Source organism: Aristolochia californica, unplaced genomic scaffold (assembly GCF_029961685.1).
Source record: "Aristolochia californica isolate CCGP_79_NKW_82.1479 unplaced genomic scaffold, dmAriCali1.0.hap1 SCAF_9, whole genome shotgun sequence".
In the NCBI taxonomy this organism is placed as follows: Eukaryota; Viridiplantae; Streptophyta; class Magnoliopsida; order Piperales; family Aristolochiaceae; genus Aristolochia; species Aristolochia californica.
In genome coordinates, this window is record NW_027182290.1 from 32,232,455 (window position 1) to 32,254,386 (window position 21,932).

At 35.7% G+C, this 21,932-nt stretch overlaps 1 protein-coding gene across 1 annotated transcript; it reads right to left on the reverse strand.

Annotated features, from left to right (window-relative positions):
• Positions 1-7: 7 nt before the first annotated feature.
• Positions 8-20,744, reverse strand: LOC137941401 (probable anion transporter 6, chloroplastic). The gene is made up of 15 exons (XM_068786791.1): positions 20,288-20,744; positions 19,649-19,794; positions 18,507-18,606; positions 12,834-12,886; positions 12,356-12,430; positions 10,975-11,055; positions 9,781-9,839; positions 8,472-8,569; positions 4,003-4,118; positions 3,310-3,346; positions 2,444-2,539; positions 1,581-1,722; positions 1,415-1,467; positions 556-642; positions 8-471 (listed from the first exon to the last, which is right to left on the reverse strand). Exons 1-15 carry the CDS (start codon positions 20,675-20,677, stop codon positions 370-372), a joined length of 1,635 nt encoding a protein of 544 aa, XP_068642892.1. The 5' UTR covers positions 20,678-20,744; the 3' UTR covers positions 8-369.
• Positions 20,745-21,932: the final 1,188 nt, after the last annotated feature.

Sequence of the window (21,932 nt, forward strand, 5' to 3'; positions counted from 1 at the left end):
GGACCTCGTTCTTTAACTGTTTTGGTAGAGAAGATCTCGTTCCAAAAGTACCTTGTCAAACCAGATTCCTTGAGATTACGTTTGTCACCCTTCCTGTCATACTTGAAGCCATATTTTATTTCTGTAGTTTCTTGTAATTCTGCTCTTTCATGAGCTTTCTGTACAGAGGCACCTTGAGTGATATATCGTACATTACATGAGATGAACTCAAGGTACATCCTATACATAATACAACTTAAGAACTGTAACTTTCAACAGGTTCTCTGAGCTACAAAAATGATACAGGAACTCTCACCCTGCAGTACGCTTTTACAGCTAGACAAGGAACAAGACTCCACTGGTGACTGAATGATTTGCAAAGCCTTATGATTAATCCATTTTTGAAAAACTTTGAGGCTTACTGCTCGCAAATGCTAACCATACAACTGTGCCAGTCAGATAGAAGAAAATTGATGGGGCAAATAGTGAAAGCTGCAGATAAGAGAAATGGAGAATGTTAAACAGTCTCCAAAATCAGGATAAATAAAGGATCATTTGAAGGAAGAACAGCCTTACACTCCATGAATGGGTTGAATCAAGAAGATAGCCAGTTAGTGCAACACCGACAATCCCAGGAACTGCTCCAACTGTGTTTGTAATTCCCTGCAAAGTGCAGGCAATGTTAGCTGTATTCTGTGAAAAATCTACTTTACAGCATGAGAATTTGAGAAAATGATGTACAAAATACCCTGAGACTCAAGCGGTTGATCTAGAACGAGCAAATGATGATAACTACATCAAATTTTTTTTCCAGCAATAATAATTCTACATTTAGCAACACAAATATACCTTCTAGCAGATATACTCACAGAACAAATAATAAAATCCCTTCTGGATGACTACTACAAATTTTTGTAATAAAAAGAAATTACAGAGAAGTAGAATTGACATATTGAGTAGCACATCCAATACAATGATTTACTGAAGAGACCATTTTCAACACAAGCCCCATTCTGGCAAATGGTTCTGTAATATAATAGTCTCAGAAAGTCATTCAGCCGTTAGACAACGACAAAATATCCACCTCTAGATAACCCAAACTGGCACTTAATAACAGAATTCACATAGATATGACTGAAACCAGGTGAAGACTAAATCTACGAACTGGCTAATTCCACTAACAATGATGCAAAATAAATGACAAGGATTAATTGGAAGTAGAAAAATATCCTATTTCCCATCCATTACACACAACACAAGTTATGAAGTAGACACATAGACCCTTAAGAACTTGCAAAGTTCATGAAATCACAAGATCAAAGTTCCAGATTGCCACGCCATATTACAATGTCCATTAGTTAACAATAGGAGCATGTTTCTTTTCATTTTAATTACATCACCATTTTCACAAGAGAAAATACAAGGTTTCACATACCAAAAGTATACTTGCATATTCAGGAGAAATGTCCTGGTGCGTACAATATAGACCTGCACAAATTTTTGTATTCCCAGAAAGGTAAGGTAAATTAATTATAAGACTATAGTATTGAAAAACTAACAATTGTTCAATTATCTCAGGAGGAAGATGGTAAAAGTTCTACCTGAAAGGGCAAAACTTGAGAGCCCTAAACCACTAGTTAGGATTAATACCATTTCCCAAGGTGGCAATCCTAAATCCAAAGAGGAAATAGTCATGCAAACAGCAGGAGACAGAAAGGCAATACTTTGGCAAATTTTTCGTACCTACATGTACAAACTGATTTGATCAGACTCTGAACCAGTGGATTGAAATATTGATACTTGAACATTTTAGATTGTTAGTACAAAGATGGTTTTGCTTTGTGTGTATGCAGAGAGAGGAGAGAGGGAGAGAGAAAGAAGCTCTCTTTGATTGAATGGCTGAAAAAGTTCTAAAATAAAGGACATAATAAGATGTAATCATTTCAAGGAATCACCTATAAATTGTATGGAAAAGATACCAGAAATTATGATGAAATAATGGTGATGATTATAGAAATATCTGGAAGAAAATATTGTAGAGGGCTGACTGGGGACTGAAGTGGCAAGGCACTAGCAAAGAAATTGAAATACTTTGTCCATATGAGCAATTCAGTTCCACTGTAGCGACTCATGAGAGATGAATAGAGGAAAAAACTCTCTGTGAGATGTTTCAGGAATGCTAGCAGGCAAAGAGCAGTGAGAAGAGAGGCAGGAGATAGAAAAATGAGAACAAAAGAAAGAGAAGTTTTACTTCATATTAAGCTACTTTATTCCGAAACTTGCATCCATGTGCATCCATACGAATGGAGTTCAGAATTTTCATTTAAAAGGCGCACCCTAGCATTTAGATCATTTTAAATTGTAATCTGCATTTTTTACTCTTTATTTTTATCTGCACCAAATTTTGTTAAAAGCAAATAAAAGAAATAAAAGGAAAGCAAAAAACCAAGTTTTTTATGCTTACCGTGGTAGCTTCAACACCACTGGAGATTAAATTATCAGCAAAAAGTGCTGCCACACTGGTCACAATAATTGAAGCCAAAGGAGGAAGAACGGATACCTACATAAATAATTTGAAGTTCATATTCATCGATTTTCAGAATCAAATACAATGAAATTTGCTTGCATGAACATGCCTACTATGTTAGGATTAAGAGTCACATATGATATTAAACAATACTTTTGTACCAGTTGCCACTAATGTGATTCACAATTGACTAAAGCTGCTTCATTTTTCGTTGTCCCATGTTATCATTAAATTTTATTATGATTATGATTATGATTATTATTATCATTGTTATTAGTTTTTTATTAAAAGATAGATTCAAGTATCGAGCTACATACAGAAGATGACAAATTAGGGTTTCCAATATGGGTGCATAACAATGTTAACTTCACTGCCAAGAGTTTGGGTAAATTTTTAAGTTGAACAAACATAAAATATACTTTTAAAATTTAAAAAAAAAACATTTTTCCGTGCAAGCAAAACATCTTATTTGATTAGGTGAAGGATTTTAATAAAAATGATGTTTTCATAAAGTACATAGTCAGTCTTTGCCTCTAACACCTGTAGAAACTTAACTTTTCATTTGCCTTAGAAACTCAAAAGTACATCTCATTTGATTAGGTGAAGGATTTTAATAAAAATGATGTTTTCATAAAGTACATAGTCAGTCTTTGCCTCTAACACCTGTAGAAACTTAACTTTTCATTTGCCTTAGAAACTCAAAAGTCTCACCCTTTTCATGAAACGATTAAACATATGGTTTTTCTGAATTTCTTAGAAATTTGAAGCTCGAAGAAAACCTTGGGTTTAATATTTATACTGACCCAAGCAGCTTCTGTCAAGTTTAGATTGAGCTCCTCACTGCAGAAAATGCACTTGAAACTCTTAATTTCTGTTGTAGTTTCGACAATCCAGAGAAAAGTAAGAAACAGGTCAAGATTACAACAAAGTTTGCAAAAAGTAAACTTCTTGGTGTAGTGAAAATGAGAATGGACAAAAAGTTCATGAAGAATATGTATTCAGTACCAAAAGGAAGAAGCCAGTAAACATCCAGTATTCATACATACGTGCATCTAAAATGGAAACATGGAGCTGTTCACTCATTCTTCTAGAAGGAATTGCATAGATGGACATGACCGATAGCTCTTTTCAGTCAACAAAGAGTGGATACAAAGCAGTAGCCCGTTTCATGATGTGATTCTTGTGAAATTTACTAAGATGTAATGAAGATCAAATAAAACATCGAACCAAAAATAAAAAATAAAAATACAAAAAACAAAACAAAAAATCTGTCATTAGTAAGTTAAGAGTTATGGATAAGTAAAACGGAAGACTGTTTCTTGCCGATCAAAATAAAAAACATTACTGGGAGAAAATTTGCATTAATGCAGATCAGATGTTCACTAAACCCAAGTAAGAGAGTATCCATATCATAGCCCAAGCAAAGGGGCATTCAAAAGTTTATTTCCAGCAAGAAAGAGCAAAAAAGATGGTTGGATGAATAGTTTCAGCAATACCTAAAATACGTAGGGAGCCATGATAGACAAGTGTAATGGCCCCAACTACCACAGAAATGTGCGTATATCATAGCCCATATTGCTGGGCTTTTGAAAAATGCCTCCCAAGGTATGTCCTATAAAATATAAGACAATTAGATGATCAAAGATGACACAAAATGGAAGTATAAGCAAAAACAGTCTTTGAGAATTCTAGCAGGTGAAGAACTTGAGTAAAAAACCAATTCTTCACAAACATGAGTTTGAACCTTTTTGATTTATTTTTTTTTAAATGGAGTTTCAACTTTTTTTTTGCACTTTAACTTCAAATTAGGCCTCCTTAAAAAGCTAACTCTACAATGTACCATAGATCCCAAAGATTTCATTATGCTCTCACATATTGGGTGAATTATGGTCAAATATATATACAGCTGCCTTCGGTTGTTGGAATTTTAGTCCCATAAGACAAACTTGCAGTTGTTTGAGTCAATAAGTTTGTTTGATTTCTTAAACGAGAGAGTCAAAGTGATAGCGCTTGTAGGTAAAGTCAGGCGTGTCAATGAGTTGGATCATGTTAGGTTCACTTCAACGTTGTTTTATAATGTAGGAGGCATGTCAAGTGCTTGAATCTACCCAATTTAAACCTAAAAATTTCTGGTTGTATCAGGTTCCACAAGAAAGCCTATTAGTTGGGTCTTGGTGAATTGGACAAACAATTTTGTGTAGAGGCGCGATCGAGTTACAACAAGAGATTACATGAAAGCTCCGTTTTTAGCAAGAGAATCAACTGCAGAATTGGCTGATCTTGGGTTTCAAAATCTAGGGAGTTACAGTAAAACAAGTTGATATGATCCTGGGGTTAAGTACTTGACTTTCCGCTACCTACCAGGCCGGTCTTTTGGGTAATGGTAAACACCTAGCCAATACTACCCAAAAGACCGGCCTGGTAGGTAGCGGAAAATCAAGTACTTAACCCCAGGATCATAACATTACTCCCGCCGTTATGAGCCGACGTCCATGGCGGCTCACTCTAGTGGCCCACTCTAGCGACACTAGCTCGACTCACTTTTGAAGACTACCAGTAATTTTAATTTGGTCTCTAGGTCGCCCCCTTCGGAATTTGAACCCACAATGTGGTGTCTGCTCTGATACCAAATGTTAAACACCTAACCAATACTACCCAAAAGACCGACCTGGTAGGTAGTGGAAAGCCAAGTACTTAACCCCAGGATCATAACACTAATGTTAAACACCTAGCCAATACTACCCAAAAGACAGGCTTGGTAAGTAGCGGAAAGTCAAGTACTTAACCCCAGGATCATAACAATACTCCCGCCGTTATGAGCCGATGCCCACGGCAGCTCACTCTAGTGGCCCACTCTAGCGACATTGGCCCGACTCACTTTTTGAGACTACCAGTAATTTTAATCTGGCTTCTAGGTCACCCCCTCCAAGATTCAAACCCGCAACGTGGTGCCTGCTCTGATACCAAATGTTAAGCACCTAGCCAATACTACCCAAAAGACCGGCCTAGTAGGTAGCAGAAAGTCAAGTACTTAACTCCAGGATCATAACAATAATGTTAAGCACCTAGCAAATACTACCCAAAAGACCGACCTGGTAGGTAGCAGAAAATCAAGTACTTAACCCCAGGATCATAACACAAGTTTCGGGTAGCATGTCAGCCGCAAAATTTGCATGGAAGCTCCAATTACCCTAATTGTTATGTTTTGTTTTGCCTTGCATTTTCAATAAAGTTCACCGGTTTCAAAAAAAAAAAGTTTAGGTTTGAGGTGATGAAGGCAGATGATGGCCAACCTGAATCACAAAATCAAGTTGGGGATAAGCACCCTTAGCTTTATTAGATTTAGCAGTTACCCACAATAAAACAAACTAAATTGCTAACTATTTTTTAAGGAAAAGCAAAAGAAACTCCACTATGTTGAATTTCTGGAAAAGAGAAAAACTTCATTAACTTGTTGTAATCTGAGCACATGAACCCTTATTTATAATAGAGAAAAGTAGTAGAGTCCAATTATAATTAAACTACCCTTGTCCCAATTACACCCAAAGTCTAACACTTCTAGATAAGTTCTAACATAATTAAACAACTGAACATAAATAGAAGACTAACATAACTAAAATACCTTTTAACTGAAAACTCTTCTGTGAAACCTCCTTCCATAATAATTTTGGTTTTGTAAGACTTCTTATTGTGAGAGTCATGTAAGACTCTTTCATATTTGATCTTCAACACTCCCCCTCAAGCTGGAGTTTATAACTTCAGCTTGCAATGAAAAGGATTCTTGGTCTTCAATTTTCTTTTGGTCTTCAATTTTCTATAATTCTTCACAAATGCAATTCTTCATAGATGCAAAAACTTCATTTTTTGTGCTCCCTCTTTCTTGAATGTTTTGGCATATAAAAATTACTACAACATATGGAATAAATTACCTCTTTCTTGTACTTCTTCTTCTACTTCTCCCCCTTAAGCTAGAAAGTATCGATGTAATCCGAGTTTGAAACAAAAACATACTTGTATTTATTATCTCCTCCATCAAAATGTCCGAAGGATAAGAACTCAATCGAATACAAACTCTCAGAAAGTAAAATGGGTGATGTATGTATAAAAAAGTTTGAAAACAACCTCATAGGATTTGAAACAAAAGTAGTGATAATAATCACTAAAAAGGATAATGCATATCACTCAAAAGGTAATGATAAAAATCCACTTAAGGGTACTCATTAAAAAGTCTCAATAGACTTAAAACACCCGTATGTATATAAAAAGATAAACCAATTGAAGCAATGCACAAGAGGTTGGCCCAAAGGGGTATGTGAGAGCCAAAAAATGATGGTAGGAGAAAGGTAACCGATAAAAAGGGGTAAGTGAGATACTTTCCTGATATTGTTAATCAATAACAACAACTCAAAAAGTGAATATAGCATAGGATCTTCGCATGCAATAGGATACCAACATGACTTTTGATTTTTCCAATGCAAATATATCCTTAAATACAAATTAGATTGACATGAAATTTTCTCCTTCTGAAACTAGACCTAAATACCTTTCATCCAAGCATAACTTCTCTTTATAAAATATAAATTATTTGATAGATTTCGGACTCTGTAATCTGGCCGAACTGAGTATTCTTTCGCCTTTTGCTAACATAACCATTGACTCTTCCGAGATCGATATCTCTATATAAAATACACAAATTGAGAATTGGTTGAATAGGTAAGAAAATAGACTCATAGATCTTTCTTTGGATATATAATTCTACCTCCTAAGTCTCGTTCTTGATGGTATAAGATGGCTTGAAAGTAGAAAAGTTCTACTACTGCTTGAACTTGTCTGCAGTCTGACCTTTGTTGCTTCAAGTATCGATTTCTCTTTCTAGAAAACTTTGATTGCCAAAATTTGTTTTGCGTTGGAAAGTAGACTTGATTATCTTTCCGTCAATACATAATTTGCAATATGAAAAGCTCACTATGGAGGTGTGAACGCCAATCAAACAAAGTGTATTGGAACTGAAAAGAGAAAAAAAAAAAAAAAATACGAACCTAAACTACTAGAGATGATGGATCACAAAAGGATCGCATGATCTTTGTGGGTTGACCGAATCAACTCATAGAACCTGCTCTGATACCATGTTGAATTTCTGGAAAAGAGAAAAACTTCATTGACTTGTTGTAATCTGAGTACATGAGCCCCTATTTATAATAGAAGAAAATAGTAGAGTCCAATTACAATTAAAATACATTTGCCCTAATTATACCCAAAGTCTAACACTTAAAGATAAGTTGTAGTATAATTAAACAACTGAACAAAATAGAAGACTAACATAACTAAAACACCTTTTAACTGAAACTCTTCTATGAAACCTCATTCCATAATAATTTTGGCTTTGTAAGACTTCTTATTGTGAGAGTCATAAGACTATCACATTTGCTCTTCAACACACTAAAATGTTTATATATGCAGATCAAAGGATGCACACTGTACGTTTTTTTTTAAAAATACACTATATGTTATTTCCATCAATTTGACAACGGTTCATTGATTTTTTTTCCCCTGACACTCAGCACTTCCTATCCCCTCTCTTTTATTAGGATCTTGATCTTGAGCCAGTTCTATATGTAAAATCCAGGGAGTTATAGAGCAAGTCCCCGTCTATATAATAGTTGATGCTTCTCCCATATTTGTTCTGTAACACAATCTTTCTGCATTGTCTGTAGAAATTGTAATACTAGTGATTTTTATTTTCCAGTCTTTAAACATATGTAATGCACCAATAAGCCGCAACTTGACAAAAAACAGCAAGAAAATTTTTGGAGAGAAAAAACTTTAAACTATAGTGAACGAGTATAGAAGAAGGAATAAGGATTTAAAACATATGCAAACATGGTTGTAACTGTACCTATAGATGCTACATATTAATACGCATATTTAAGCATAAATATATAACCTTCAGACAATTAACATCTACCTGAACTGATACAACCAACTCACTCAAGGATGTCTTCCATGATTTTATACCAGTGGTTGATGTAGAGAACAAGCTGCTACCAGCTGCTTCAGACAATCCTGTCATAAGCAACATAAGATTCCTAACTGGAAAAAGCTGACATGTCAATATGATTCGGGGAATTGAAATACAATTTTCGTAAGGATTAGAAATTTTTTCAACAAATCATATTACTACTCCAAAGCGTAATAAGTAGGTAGATGAATTAGAACTTTACAAGGTGCCTTTTTCTAAACAAAAAAAAAAATCCCTTCTGTTTACAAACAAAAGAGCCTAAGAATGCATTACCAAGAATTTTAACATCTTTCTGTTTTGTTGCAAATGACCAAGGACAATAACACATTCTCAAAAAAAGAAAAGAAAATGATGAAAGATTTCTAAGATTAATAATTTTTACCAAGGAACAAATGAAAAAAAGAGTGTAACATGTAAGTTTGAACCTCAGAATGCATTACCAATAATTTTAACATCTTTCTGTTTTGTTTCAAATGACCAAGGAAAATAACACATCTTTCAAAAAAAGAAAAGAAAAGAAAGGTGGAAAGATTTCTAAGATTAATAATATATAGCAAGGAACAAATGGAAAAAAGGGTACAGCATATAAGTTTAAAAAAAAATTGAACAGTTTTTCACAAGATGAACGCCAAAAAGAATATTTCGAGATCTAGCAACAAACTAGTATGAGGTCAATATACTGGCTGAGCTAATAACCAGAATATTCTTAGCCAAGAAGTACAAATAAAAAGTACCTAAAGGCAAGGTTAGGGCTAAAACAGTAGTGCAATGCAAATGACTTATTTGAACACAAACACCGTGCTCTTAATATCAATCTTTTTGAAGTTGGGCTGGTTCCTCTCAAATGACTAGCTGATATAGGAAACATATTTTCAAGCCTAAACCAATATAGGAATATTCTCTCACAACAACCACTCTCCAAAAACAAGCTTGTGGGGCATAACCCTCAAAACTCTCCCTCATATTTAAGCCTGAATAGATAACCTGACTCAAGATGTGAGACTACAATAGGCTACAAAAAGAAAAACATAGGTCACTAAACACAAACATAAGGGCTTGGATTTGCTCTAATACCATTTTAAAGTTGATCATTTCACAAGCCAAAGTTAGGAGGTACAAAATCTTTCCAAGACTGTTCTCCCACAACTATTAGATTTGGATAACTATCCTAAGACATCAAACACATGTACAGCCAGCGTATGATGATGCATTACCCACCAACTCAACTTGTATTCTACTGATTAAAAACACTCACCAAAAAAAGAGTTTCCTGGTGGAGATGAGCCTTCTTTTATGAACTGAAATCCCAAGCACCTGATTCAGAGAACAATGAGAACAAAAACCGGCGAGTATCAGTGCAAGCATAGCAAAATTTAATTAAGTGACTTACGTTGTCTGCTTTCTAAGAATTCTTTTTTATTTTTCATTAGTCCTCAAGAGTAGCAAAGCGGTCACGAAATTGAGCAAAATAGGGCACCATAGGTTCCTTTAACCAGGAACTTCTCACTCATTTCAATAATAAAGAAATTTTACTCAACCATATTGCCATGAATGACCAAAAAAAGGAAGAACAAATATCCTAAAAAAATCTTGAATTTCTGAAGAAGAAATCAAGGCAATAAGATTATAAAAAAAACTTGAATAAAATATAAAAGGTATTAAAGAACAAGTAGGTGGCCGCTCAAGACCTTGAAAGAATTGAAGTATATTTAATTTTCTTGTGTAGTAAAAGAAGTAGCAACTTCTTCCAATTTCTCTAGCATTTATTTATAACCTTTGGACCTATTGCTGCTCGGCTTAGAACACTCTGTTGGACACATTATCTTACCCAAAATGAATCTTACACGCTAAATTAACACAAGCTATTATGGTGTATATCTAAGCAAAACAAATTTTCAATATACAATCATTTACATTGGGTGACTACAACTTGTTACAAAGATCTTTTCAACTCACCACCTGCAGACTTTTCTATTTACAGATTGATTCTGATTCTTGACTAATAACAGAATACCATCAATACAGCTCAGAATTTCCCTAATAAGCTTAGACTGAATATACATAGAAATAAATATACCACTCAATGAACAGTTTTGCCCATATCTGAATAAAATTCCAGTGGCATCCTGCTCCTTTTATGGTGCAAGAATTTCTTTGCTTCACAAAATTCTGTCATCCTCTTCTAAACTTTGATGCTGAACTCTTTTAATCCTACTGCTTTTCTTCTTCAGATAATTAAATGTTCATGTTGATTTTTTTTCCATGAGCCGGTCATATTCAAGGGAATATCTGTTGCATTATAAATCACCTGTCTATGTCAAAGACTAAACTAATATGATATAATAAAAACTCAACCTAGATCACACGTGTCAAAGAAAAACTACTAAAATATGGTATACTTATCCTTTTCTTATTTTTTGAATGGTCAGGATACTGATCTACTACTCACCAAAGTACACCCACTATGCCAAAAAGGTAGAAGACAGACTCCCAACCAAAATTTTGGATCAAGGGAGGAGCCAATATAAGCCTGCAAAATCAGAAATACAAACTTAAACTTTAAAAATCAGGTAAATCATAAAGCCAGAAATCTTTGTTGGCAAAAAAAAAAACCCTTGGCTTGAATTACAAGAGCATTAAAGAGAACTCAAAATCCAGGAATTTAGTTGCAGGGACAATCTACCTGCTATAATGTCATTCTTCTAATAAAAATGCCAGTAGTACTTTAAACCCTTAACATGGTAAATGTGAAATGTTTTTGTGCAATTTTTGAATGCTGACAACTAGGTAATCAGGAACTCCTATCCTTCACAGTAAATTTTTGCAACATTGTTACATTTAGACTAGAGAAAATTGTAAATTACATCTGGCATATAAGAATTATGTATTTATATTTTACATCTGGCATATAAGAATTATGTATTCATATTTGCATATTTGTTCTTGCTAGTGGACAAAAACTCTAATAGTTTACATTTGTAAATGTGGTCAATGTCTCAGGCTAGTTGTCTGGGAGTAAGAGTTGTCTATAGGAGAATTAGCCACAATGGTTTGGGGTTGAAAAGATCCTATGTTGATTAGTTAGGAAGAGGCATCTTCAGCTAGTCATTTTGGAAGGAACTGACCTAACTTTAACATGCTACCAGTTCCAAACTAAGCATGTGTTTGTGTTCTAGATAACCTCTGTGTATATATGCTCCATGTCCTCAGCCAGGTTGTTGGTTTAATCTTGAACACAACAGGAGTGTTGGTGAGTAAAGGGTGTAACAGTATAGTTGTACATGTGTTCCACATCTTAGTTTAGTTTAGTTTAGTTGTACACAGATTCCTCATACAATATTTGCTAATAACATTATGAGTCCATGTTTCTTGTGCAACCAGTCGAGATGCTCAATCAAACTCTAGTACAAGCAAAGTAGTTTTTTTCTGAATGCTTATTTTACCTAGTTGTAATACATCCAATATCCCTAGTGAGACATGAATGAAGACCTCTCACTAGAAACCTTCCCATGTGACCATTGAGCCAAAGGCCCAATTTGGAACTACCATCAAATTATATGAGACAATGCAACTATAAAAGATTGTAAAGTGAAGGCTTTTTGACAAGATATATGACTTTAAAACCCATCTTTTTTTAACTGATTCTAAAAGCCATCTTAATTAGCTCACTCTTGTTTCATTCTTACAAGATAACAAAAACATGGCAGTCATTGCTAATGTCTCACATACAACCTCTAATTATGCGACATCTGCCTAATTTCAAATCGAAAAGTTAGATAATCCTAGAAAACTTTTAATCATCACTATTTTTGCTATAAAAGAAGAAATACCCCAGGACACTTCCAATGCTCAAACCGCCAAAGACGAACCCAACTGCTCTTGATCGCTCTTGTAATGAAATTGACCTACACATGAAATTAAGGAACTTAGAATATTATGAAAAGAAAACTTAAAAACAAAGAGAAGTAAATTAGCTCTATGCATAGTAAATCAAATAGCAAATCCAGGTTGAAACAACACGCAAAAAAATTATACGATAATTATTTTGGGATTTCTCTGATGAGAATTAAGTTTCTTGATTCATCTCTTCTCTTTTTCTGCTTTTCCTGAATGTGAATTTGTATTTGAACCGAAGGGAAGGGGAGACATGAAAATATATACAAGGAGCCCTTTAATGAATTTGCAGACAAAGGAACATTTTCTGAAATGTATAACTAATAATTAGAGAAATCACAATCAGTAAATCAGATGATAAAAAGTGTACAATGAACTCGCATGACGAGTCAGATAGGATTTCCAATATCTTGCCTAGCAATAAGATCAGTTGCAGCTGATGGGGAAACACCTTCTCCTATTCCAACCTGAACATAAAAAAATAATAGGTGTCATCAGCAATCTAGTACTGTCTCTGTATTATGCCCCTTATGCATCAGAAGAAACAGAGTGATAATAATAATCACATAAAACATACATATGAATAATAACTCACTCCATTCAGAAGCTCATTTGTACCATAAATTTCACAAAATGATATTATGAAATATTAAAGAAAAGAGACTTGAGAGAGAGAAAAGGTTAAAAGAAGAAGAAATGAGAACTTAGCAAAAGAGCGTGTCAGCTGCTCTTGATGGGGCAAAAAGTCAAGCCCCATCTCTCTTTTATTAGCTTAGGTGAGTAGAGAGAAAATGACCTCTCTACCGCTCATACAAGAACTCCTTATATCTCCATAGTTACATGTCCAAATATTATGAAAATGGAACCATAGACTAATATAAATATGCTGAAACTACTAGTACTTCATTGACATAAACAGACTCTGTGAAATGACCAAACTACCCATTACATTATATTTAACACTCCCCTTCAAGTTGGAGCATATATATCTAGAAGTCTCAGCTTGTTACACATCTCCTACTCACACCTACCCAAAACTTTAGTAAAGACATTACCAACTTGGTCATACAATCGAACATAGGGAGTAGCAACTTCCTTTTTCATTATTGCATCTCGAACAAAGTAGAAATCCACTTTAATGTGTTTGGTCCTCTCATGAAATACCGAGTTGCTAGCAATAAAAATGGCAGCCTGATTATCATAATACATTGTCATTGGCGCAACAACCTGCAGTCTCAATTCATGAAAACTAATCTTATCCACTTCAACTCATTGACTGAATGAGCCATAGCTCTGTATCAGCTTCAGTACTAGATTGGACCACCATATTCAGCTTCTTGCTTTTATAGCTTTACTAAATTTTCACCCCACAAATACATAGTACCCAATAGAATACTTTTCGTCAAACTTGGAACCAGCATAATCAGCATCTAAGAAAGCTTCTATTTTCAGATGATTGTGATGTTTAAAAAAATCTCTTTCTAGGTGACCCCTTTAAATATCTCAGTATTCTTTGAGCAACTTGTATAAAAAATTTGCATGGGTGTTCCATGAACTAGCTTACCACACTAACCGAGAATGATATATTTGGTCTCGTAACAATGGCATAGATCAGTTTTCCAACTAATCTACAAAATATAATTTATCCTTCTTGAGTTCATCATTGCTCTCATCATGAAGGTCATTTCCAACTTCCATGGGTGTCTCTATGGGCCTGGCACCCAATAGACCATACTTCTGTAGCGTGTCGGTAACATATTTTCTCTATGTTAACACAATGCCAGCCTTCTAGCAACTTCTATCCCTAACTATTTCAAAGAACTCACATCTTTAGTCTGGAAATGTTCATCCAGGTGCTACGTTACCTCTTCAATACCTTGCATATCACTACCTGACAAAACAATATCATCAACATATACAAGAAGAACCCATAGAACTAAAATTCTAGATGACCTTTTCATTAAAGAATGATCATAGCAGCTCCATGAGAAACCGAAGGACATCACCACTTGGCTGAATTTCTCAAACCATGCCCTAGGACTCTATTTAAGCCCATACATTACCTTTTTCAGTTTAAATACCTTTTCCAATTTCCCCTAAGCAACATATCTAGGACATCGCTCCAAATAAACTTCTTCTGCTAAATCACCATACAAGAAGGCGTTTTTTTATGTTGATCTGGAAGAGTGGCCAATTCTTGTTAATATCAATGGACACAAAGACATGAACAGATGTCAACCATGCAACTAGAGAGAATACCTCAAAAACGTCAATGTTGTATGTTAGAAGTATACCCTTTAGCCACCAATTGAGTTTTATATCGCTCAATACAACCATTTGCTCTATATATAACTGTGTATACCCAACGACAGCCCACAATTTTAGCACCTGAAGGAGCATCACATAAACTCTACATACCTCTATCAATCAACACCTCCATCTCAACACCCATAGCATGCTTCCACTAAGGAGACAAGACTGCCTCCAACATAGAAGAAGGAATAGTACAGGAAAACAATGACAAAACAAACGGCTTATACCTTGTAGATAAGGAATCAAATGAGACATAATTGATCAATGATGGTGAACAGACAAACGAACTACTTTATGAAGAGCAACAAGTAGATGTAAATCAGTTGCCACAAGATCGGAAGGCGAAGAAGAAACTGGAGCCTATAAGAAAAAGGGAATTGTGGCTTGTTGCTAACCATGTTGCCTTTGTTGATACAGCTACAAGGGTTTTTCTATAGTGACAAATTGTGCTTGACAAGAGCAACAACACTTGGAGCTATAATTAATGAAGAACAGACTGCGTCAGATGTAGAAAAGAAGGGCACATCCTCAAAGAATGTCGTGTCAGCAGACACGAATGTTTTCCTAATGGATAGGTAAAAACATTTGTATCCCTTTAGTGTCCAAGAATACCCAAGAAAAACACACTTGACTGCACATGGAGACAGTTTATCTATAGAGACACCAAAAGCATGGGCAAAACAACCACACCCCAAAAGTACGAGGAGGCAAGGGAAATAGTGTAACTGAAGGATTCAATAATTGAAGAGGAATTTTACCACCAATTACAAACAAGGGCATCCTGTTAATGCACGTGGTAAGCACAACATCCCCCCAATAGGACTTTAGGTACATGCATGTGAATATGCATTGTGCCTACTACTAACAAACGTCGATTCTTACGTTCAACTAATCCATTTTGTTGTGGAATAAAAACACAAATTGACTAATGAAGTACACCATGACACTGACAAAATGCAGTAAAGTTATGATTCATGAATTCTAAACCATTGTCAATATGAAGAATCTGAAGAGATGCACTAGATTGGGTTTTTATTTCATTATAAGAAGTTTAAAATACATCCAATACTTCAGATCTCTCGAGTAGGAGATACACCCAACTAATGTGACTAAAGTTATCAATAAAAGAAACAAAATATTTGTAGCCAAAAATACTAGGAACTAGACATAGTCCCCATACATCAGAATGAACAATTTCAAACAATTTGGTACTCTTCGTATGACGCAATTGAAACTAATTTGATGATGCTTTTGTAGGTGACATGACTCACATTGAAAAGATAAACTTGAAGAAAATGTAGGGAATAATGGAACCAACTTCGCTGGAGAAGGATTGCCAAGTCGTAGATGCCACTGAAAGGGTGAAACTACAACATTAAAGGCAAGTGAATATATCTGTGGTGCGCCTTCCAAATGGTATAGTCCTCCCTCAAGTACGGAATTAATCATTTTCCTTATCGTGAGATCCTTAAACACAGTGAGAAGGATAAAGAGTTACAAAACAATTCATAAACTTAGTAAGTTGACTAATAGACAACAAATTAAGAGGATATCTCTGAACGAACAACACAGATTTAAGAGACATAGATGGAGTAGGTGTGAAATTCTCCACTCCCTAACCAGATGACACGGACCCGTCTTTTTTTTTGTGTAACATGCTTAACTAGAAAGGACTCCCTTAGATTAGTAAATAAATAAAACATACCAGACATATCAGTAGAGGCTCCTGAGTCAATTACTAGGAAGACAGGACGCACAAGTAGGACGGACATACTTGTGTCAAACGCCTAGCCAATACAACCCAAAAGACCGGTCTGTTAAGTGCGGAAACTCAAGTACCTTACCCATCAGTGGTGGACGGAACCACCTAGCTCTGACAACTTGACTAGCAAGGGTAGTTGTAGGAAGTGGAGACCGTGCAACAAATGCTAGAGAGGAAGGAGCTGAATTAGAGGTCAGCAAAGCAATGTGCTGAGCAAGTTGTTGCAACTCATTTGGGGCTCCCGATAAAATACCAACCATGTGTATGGTCGAGGGCTCAATGCTGTCATAGTCAACGAATTTGCCCAAGTGGGCTTGCCAAACTTAATCCAACACTTGCCAAAAAAATGGTTATTGCGTCCACAATGAACACACTTTTTATCACCTCTACCATCATTCCGGCCTCGTCCTCTATTGGAACCATGTCTGCCATTGCATCTAACACTCCCACCATGGCCTCAAGCAAACTCTAACTGAGCAAAGGAATTAACTTCAGATGCATTAACACTTTTTATCCTTGTTTCCTTAGACATAATTGCGATCTTTGCCCACATAACTCTGTTAAAGGCTATGGAAGCGATGGAACATCATCTAAGGCTAGCAACTGAGCTTGACTGCATCAAAATCTGGTCCCTATCCATCTAAAAATTTTGCAACATGTAGTTGTCCCTGTTGCTTTTGAAATTCCTTTCATCAATAGTGAATGGATGGAACATGCTAATCTCTCGCAGTATCCCTTGTAGTTCAATGTAGTAATCAGCTATAGTTCTTTCCCCTCTTTTAAGAATGAATAGTCTCGCATACAAGTCATAGACAACAAGACAAATTACTCTCATTTGCATATAGTCATTCCAAGGACACCAACATTTCCTTGATTGTTTCACAATTCATAATCTGATTTCTTAATCTCGAGTCCATACTTTTCAACAACCATGTCATTACTTGACTATCCTCTACTTCCGAATCATTTATAACTGGTATTGGAGGATCATATCTAATAAACTTTGATTTTCTTTTGGCTTTAAAGATAAATTTGAACAGAAGCAAGATGCCCGAACAGACTATGTAGGCCCCACTTCACAAAATTAGGGTTTGGTCAACTACACACTTATGTCCCCAATATCATAGAATAATTACAATAATCTTCCAATTCCACCTTTATACTACCAAAAACTCCATAAAATAGGCTAGCATCAGCTTATCAGATGATGATGCAAGCAATTCAACCCAATATTAGGCTACACACCAGACAGATGGGATAATCCCAAGTCAAATGTCCTTTTGGAACTCTTGATAGCATCAAACTGCTCCGAAGGCAGTAGAAGCCATCAACCCTATGGTTATGGCAAAGAAAGAACTCAAAAAATTAATTTTTTGTCAACCAGTCAAGATCAAACCTGAAAGCTCCCCCCCTCTTCTATGACTTCGTTGTGTTCAATGGAGAGAGAAGAGGAGCTTCACAGGTTTACCATGTGAAATATTAAAGAAAAGAGAGTTGAGAGAGAGAAAAGGTAAAAAGAAGAAGAAATGAGAGCTTTGGAGAAAAGTGTAAGCTGCTCTTGATGGGGCAAAAAGTCGAGCCCCATCTCTCTGTTATTAACTTGAGTAAAGAGAAAATGACCACTCTACTCCTCGTATCTCCTTAGTTACAAGTCCAAATTCTATAAAATTGAACCATAGACTAATATAAACTTGCGGAAACTACTGGTACTCTTACTGACAAATACAAAACCTGTGAAATGACCAAAATACCCATTACATTATATTTAACAGATATAATCCAGAAAGTTTCAACTAAAAGTAATTTGATCTTTGGCAGCAATATGGCAAACTTTTGGGAAATAAGACACCACTGTTTTAGAAATTCAAAAACTAAATTATAAGTGGTGTCAAAATCACATATAGTCAAGCTAAAATTCCACGTAATAAGATGTTTCTTTTTAAGTACCAATCTTTTAAACATAATCCAAGAAGAGCAAGTAATCATTGAGCAACAATGCAAGAAAGATATACCAGAATCCTTGAGAAAATAAGTGCTGGCATAAACCCTGCAACAAGTGGAACTAGCATTGTAGATAATGACCAAGCCAAGACTCCAAACTCAAGCACAGTCCTGCATTCACCAGTCACATAAGATAAAAATCAAAAGGAGTCACACCGTGTATGAATAGATAGAGTGCCCACTACTATAACTCAAAAAGCACCAATTAATTTCCCTTTCATAGTGTCTATCACTTATCTTTAGGTTAATAACCAATTTCATAGTGTATAATGCATTAGCATCAGCATCATTCTTTAGATATCTTTTTCAGAGTGAGATCCATTTCTACAGCATGTATCCATCCCCATTTCCACCTATAAGTAGTAATGGTGTGATCCCAGGGGCTTAGAGGCAAGCTTGTTGTATGAAGGTCACATGTGCTAAGGTGCCAAAACTTTGAAGATGGAAATATACTCTTAAGGGATAAAAATCCAGGAGCATGGTCATTGACAAAAGGACATCTTTTTTTTTTTCTAAATGTTGATAATTTTATTTCAAAGAGAAGGAGGATACATCAAGGAAAACCTCCCCTAACAACAAGAGATTGAAGGGGGGGGGGGGGGGGGGGGGGGGGGGGGGAAAGCAATTTAGCACAAAATAAAAAGGACACCTCCTTAAAATAACATGGCAGTGAAAAGATGAAAAGTGGGATGCAATGTAATCAACATAGCATCACAGAGCAAAGAAAAGCATCCAAGAAAGTAATGACAGGGACCTTAATAGAATAAAGAGACTTTTTAAAATTATTTACATAAATTTTACTTTTTGCTGGAAGAGTTGTGATTAATTAGTCTTAGGTTGAACAAACCATCGAAGCAGGCACACAAAATTGAGCTCAGTTGTGAAAAGATCCAGTCAAACAGCCTAATTTTAATTCCTGAACTATCTCATTTGAATTTCTCTTTAAAATTTCTTTTATTTTTCAATAATTCATTCCTAAACTTCCTTATCTTACTGCAAAATAAATAAATAAATAAATAAATTGAAGACAGAAAAGTTGACCTAGAAGCTGATTCATGTTTTAAATGTTTTCTCTTTGTCTCATCAATAGTATGATCCAAAATTTTCTCCCAATGTAAATTGAGGATGTTCTACAGTTTTAGTCACAGCTTACCTTCCACCAAATGTCTTTGAAAGCCATCCACCAGGTAACTGGCTTAGAGCATATCCCCAAAAGAAGGATGACTGAACTAATCCAGCCATTGATGAGTTCCAACCAAACTGGTGAGACATAGGAATGATGGCAATGCTCAAATTTACCTACCATAGTAGATATAGATGCAATCAGAACCTGAGAAATTGACATATGTTTCTACTTTCTTATCACAAGAAGGGGTAAAATTTCCGGCAGTTATTTTAAAAAAGCTCGCTGAACAAAATTATAGCTATCGCTTTGGCGACATCAGTGAATAAACTTGTGCGGACACATGATATAATCGAAGATGCACATATTTGCCATGCACGCCCAATCAACAAATTTCATAGCATCTACATACCCTATCAGTCTAACCAAATGCATGCCTAGTGACTAGAAAGTTTGGAATTTCAGTTCAAATGCTTTCCACTGTTTTCTCTCGATCGTGGAGCTAGGATTTAATTCTCACCCATTGGTTTTCAGCAGTATACATGATATAATTACTGACCAAAGTATCTGAATTTTTCCAAGAAACAGAGTTAACTTAAGCAATTTCGACTAGTACACTTCATAAATGAAAAAAAAAAAAAAATGTGAATAGACAACCAAAACGAATACCTTGTCCATGTTACAGATGACAAACGCAAGCGATGTAGTTCCAATAAGCTTATACCGCTGTGGTAAGTGCTCCCAAGGGGGCCATTTCCAATCGAACACCTCTATCCCAACTTGCTCTTTCCCAGAGGAATTTTTGTCAACAACCCGCAAAGCGCCGTTAGTCTCAATATCTTTGACAGCATCAGACTTTTCTTCATCGGAAACTTCTCCCTTCTTAGCTCTAATACTGGAGAAAACCCTAACTCCGGCCGTTAATTTTGGCGGGAAAAAATGGAAGTGACGTTGGTAAACAGGAAAAATCGAACTCAAACGAGAATTGCTGCGGATATTTTCGGAATTAGGCAATATTGGAAGGCGAGCCGGCGATCTGAGACTAAAATTAGTCGCCATTAATGATGCGAGCAGTTAGTGAGGGAGTCTAGAAGGAAGAATGATCCGTAGAGCGAAGCGCTCAAAATCCAAACGAGAGTTTCCGAGGTTGGGAGGGAACTGAGGCACCTGACAAACTAGCTGGGACTACGAAGTGTTTTACAGTTGACACGTGGGACGTATGATTGTTCATTTTGTTATCTTAGAGTGTCGTGTGCCATTTTGCGCGTACCGAAGTAATGGTGGAGGGAAAAGAATTCTACAAGGAGATTCTTTAACATCAGAACAGAAATAGACGCTACGGCGGCGGTTTAAAATTTGCAAGACCAACGAGTGTCACCGTACATGAAAATGAAATACAATGAAAATTATTTTCTCTTCTAAAAGTGAGAGGGAATCTAAAGTAGTTATTTGTGTAAGTGTATACAATGAAAAGTGTAATATAAAATATTTATTTGTGTTATTGTGCGTAATAGAAAGTACAGTGTAAATTACTTATTTGTGTTAATGTGTACAACAAAAAATATAGTGTAAAGTATATATAAATTATTTATTAAATAAAATATTTTAATATATCTGAATATAAAGGTGGTGGCATCCTATCCCACCAAGTAGGCAAGTGAAGATAAAGTTGTCCTCCCTAAATGGAGTTTCATACAAAACCCCTCTTTCCCTTCTAAATTTTACTTAGTTTAAAATTATTTATTTCAGGATTGCATAATATTAAGATCTTTAACTTGAGTAGTGTAAAGAAGAAAAGAAAAAACAGTGGAGAAGAAGAAAAGTAAAGTGAACGAAGAGATAAGTGAGAACAAATGATAGAGTGAGAGAGAGAAATGGACTGAAAGATAGGAGAGAATAAAGGTTGCGGAAAATATCCAAACTCTCCCATTTATCCTTTATTTATAGATGTTAAGAGTATTCTCAGGGAAAAAAAGTGATTATGACAGGGCCACCATCTTAATCAATTTAGAGAAGAAGGACACCCAAGTAAGGAAGTGGTATGTGGGCGAAACATGATATCATAATAGAGTTTCTCCCAAGCAAAGTAACACATGAATTACATGACACCGTGAAGATGTTGCATTATTTCAGATGAACGGCATATGTTGTATGGTCGTGTTTCCGCTTGTCCGTGTCTCTGTTAGTTTCGGACCGGGTTCTTGTTTCTCGTTCTTCTCGGACCTCGGCTCCGGGTGGGTTCATGCTTTGGTTCTCTGCGGACCACGACCAAGGAAACCCTCCCTATTAAACGACGAGATCACTCCTCTCTGCC

Excerpts from the sequence above, each read along its gene's own strand:
- LOC137941401 (XM_068786791.1), bottom strand. The coding sequence starts at position 20,677 with ATGGCGACTAATTTTAGTCTCAGATCGCCGGCTCGCCTTCCAATATTG. Across the intron at positions 19,795-20,287 it reads TCATCTGTAACATGGACAAG|GTAAATTTGAGCATTGCCAT; the intron begins GTATTCGTTTTG and ends CTACTATGGTAG. Across the intron at positions 2,540-3,309 it reads ACTTGACAGAAGCTGCTTGG|GTATCCGTTCTTCCTCCTTT; the intron begins GTCAGTATAAAT and ends TTATTTATGTAG.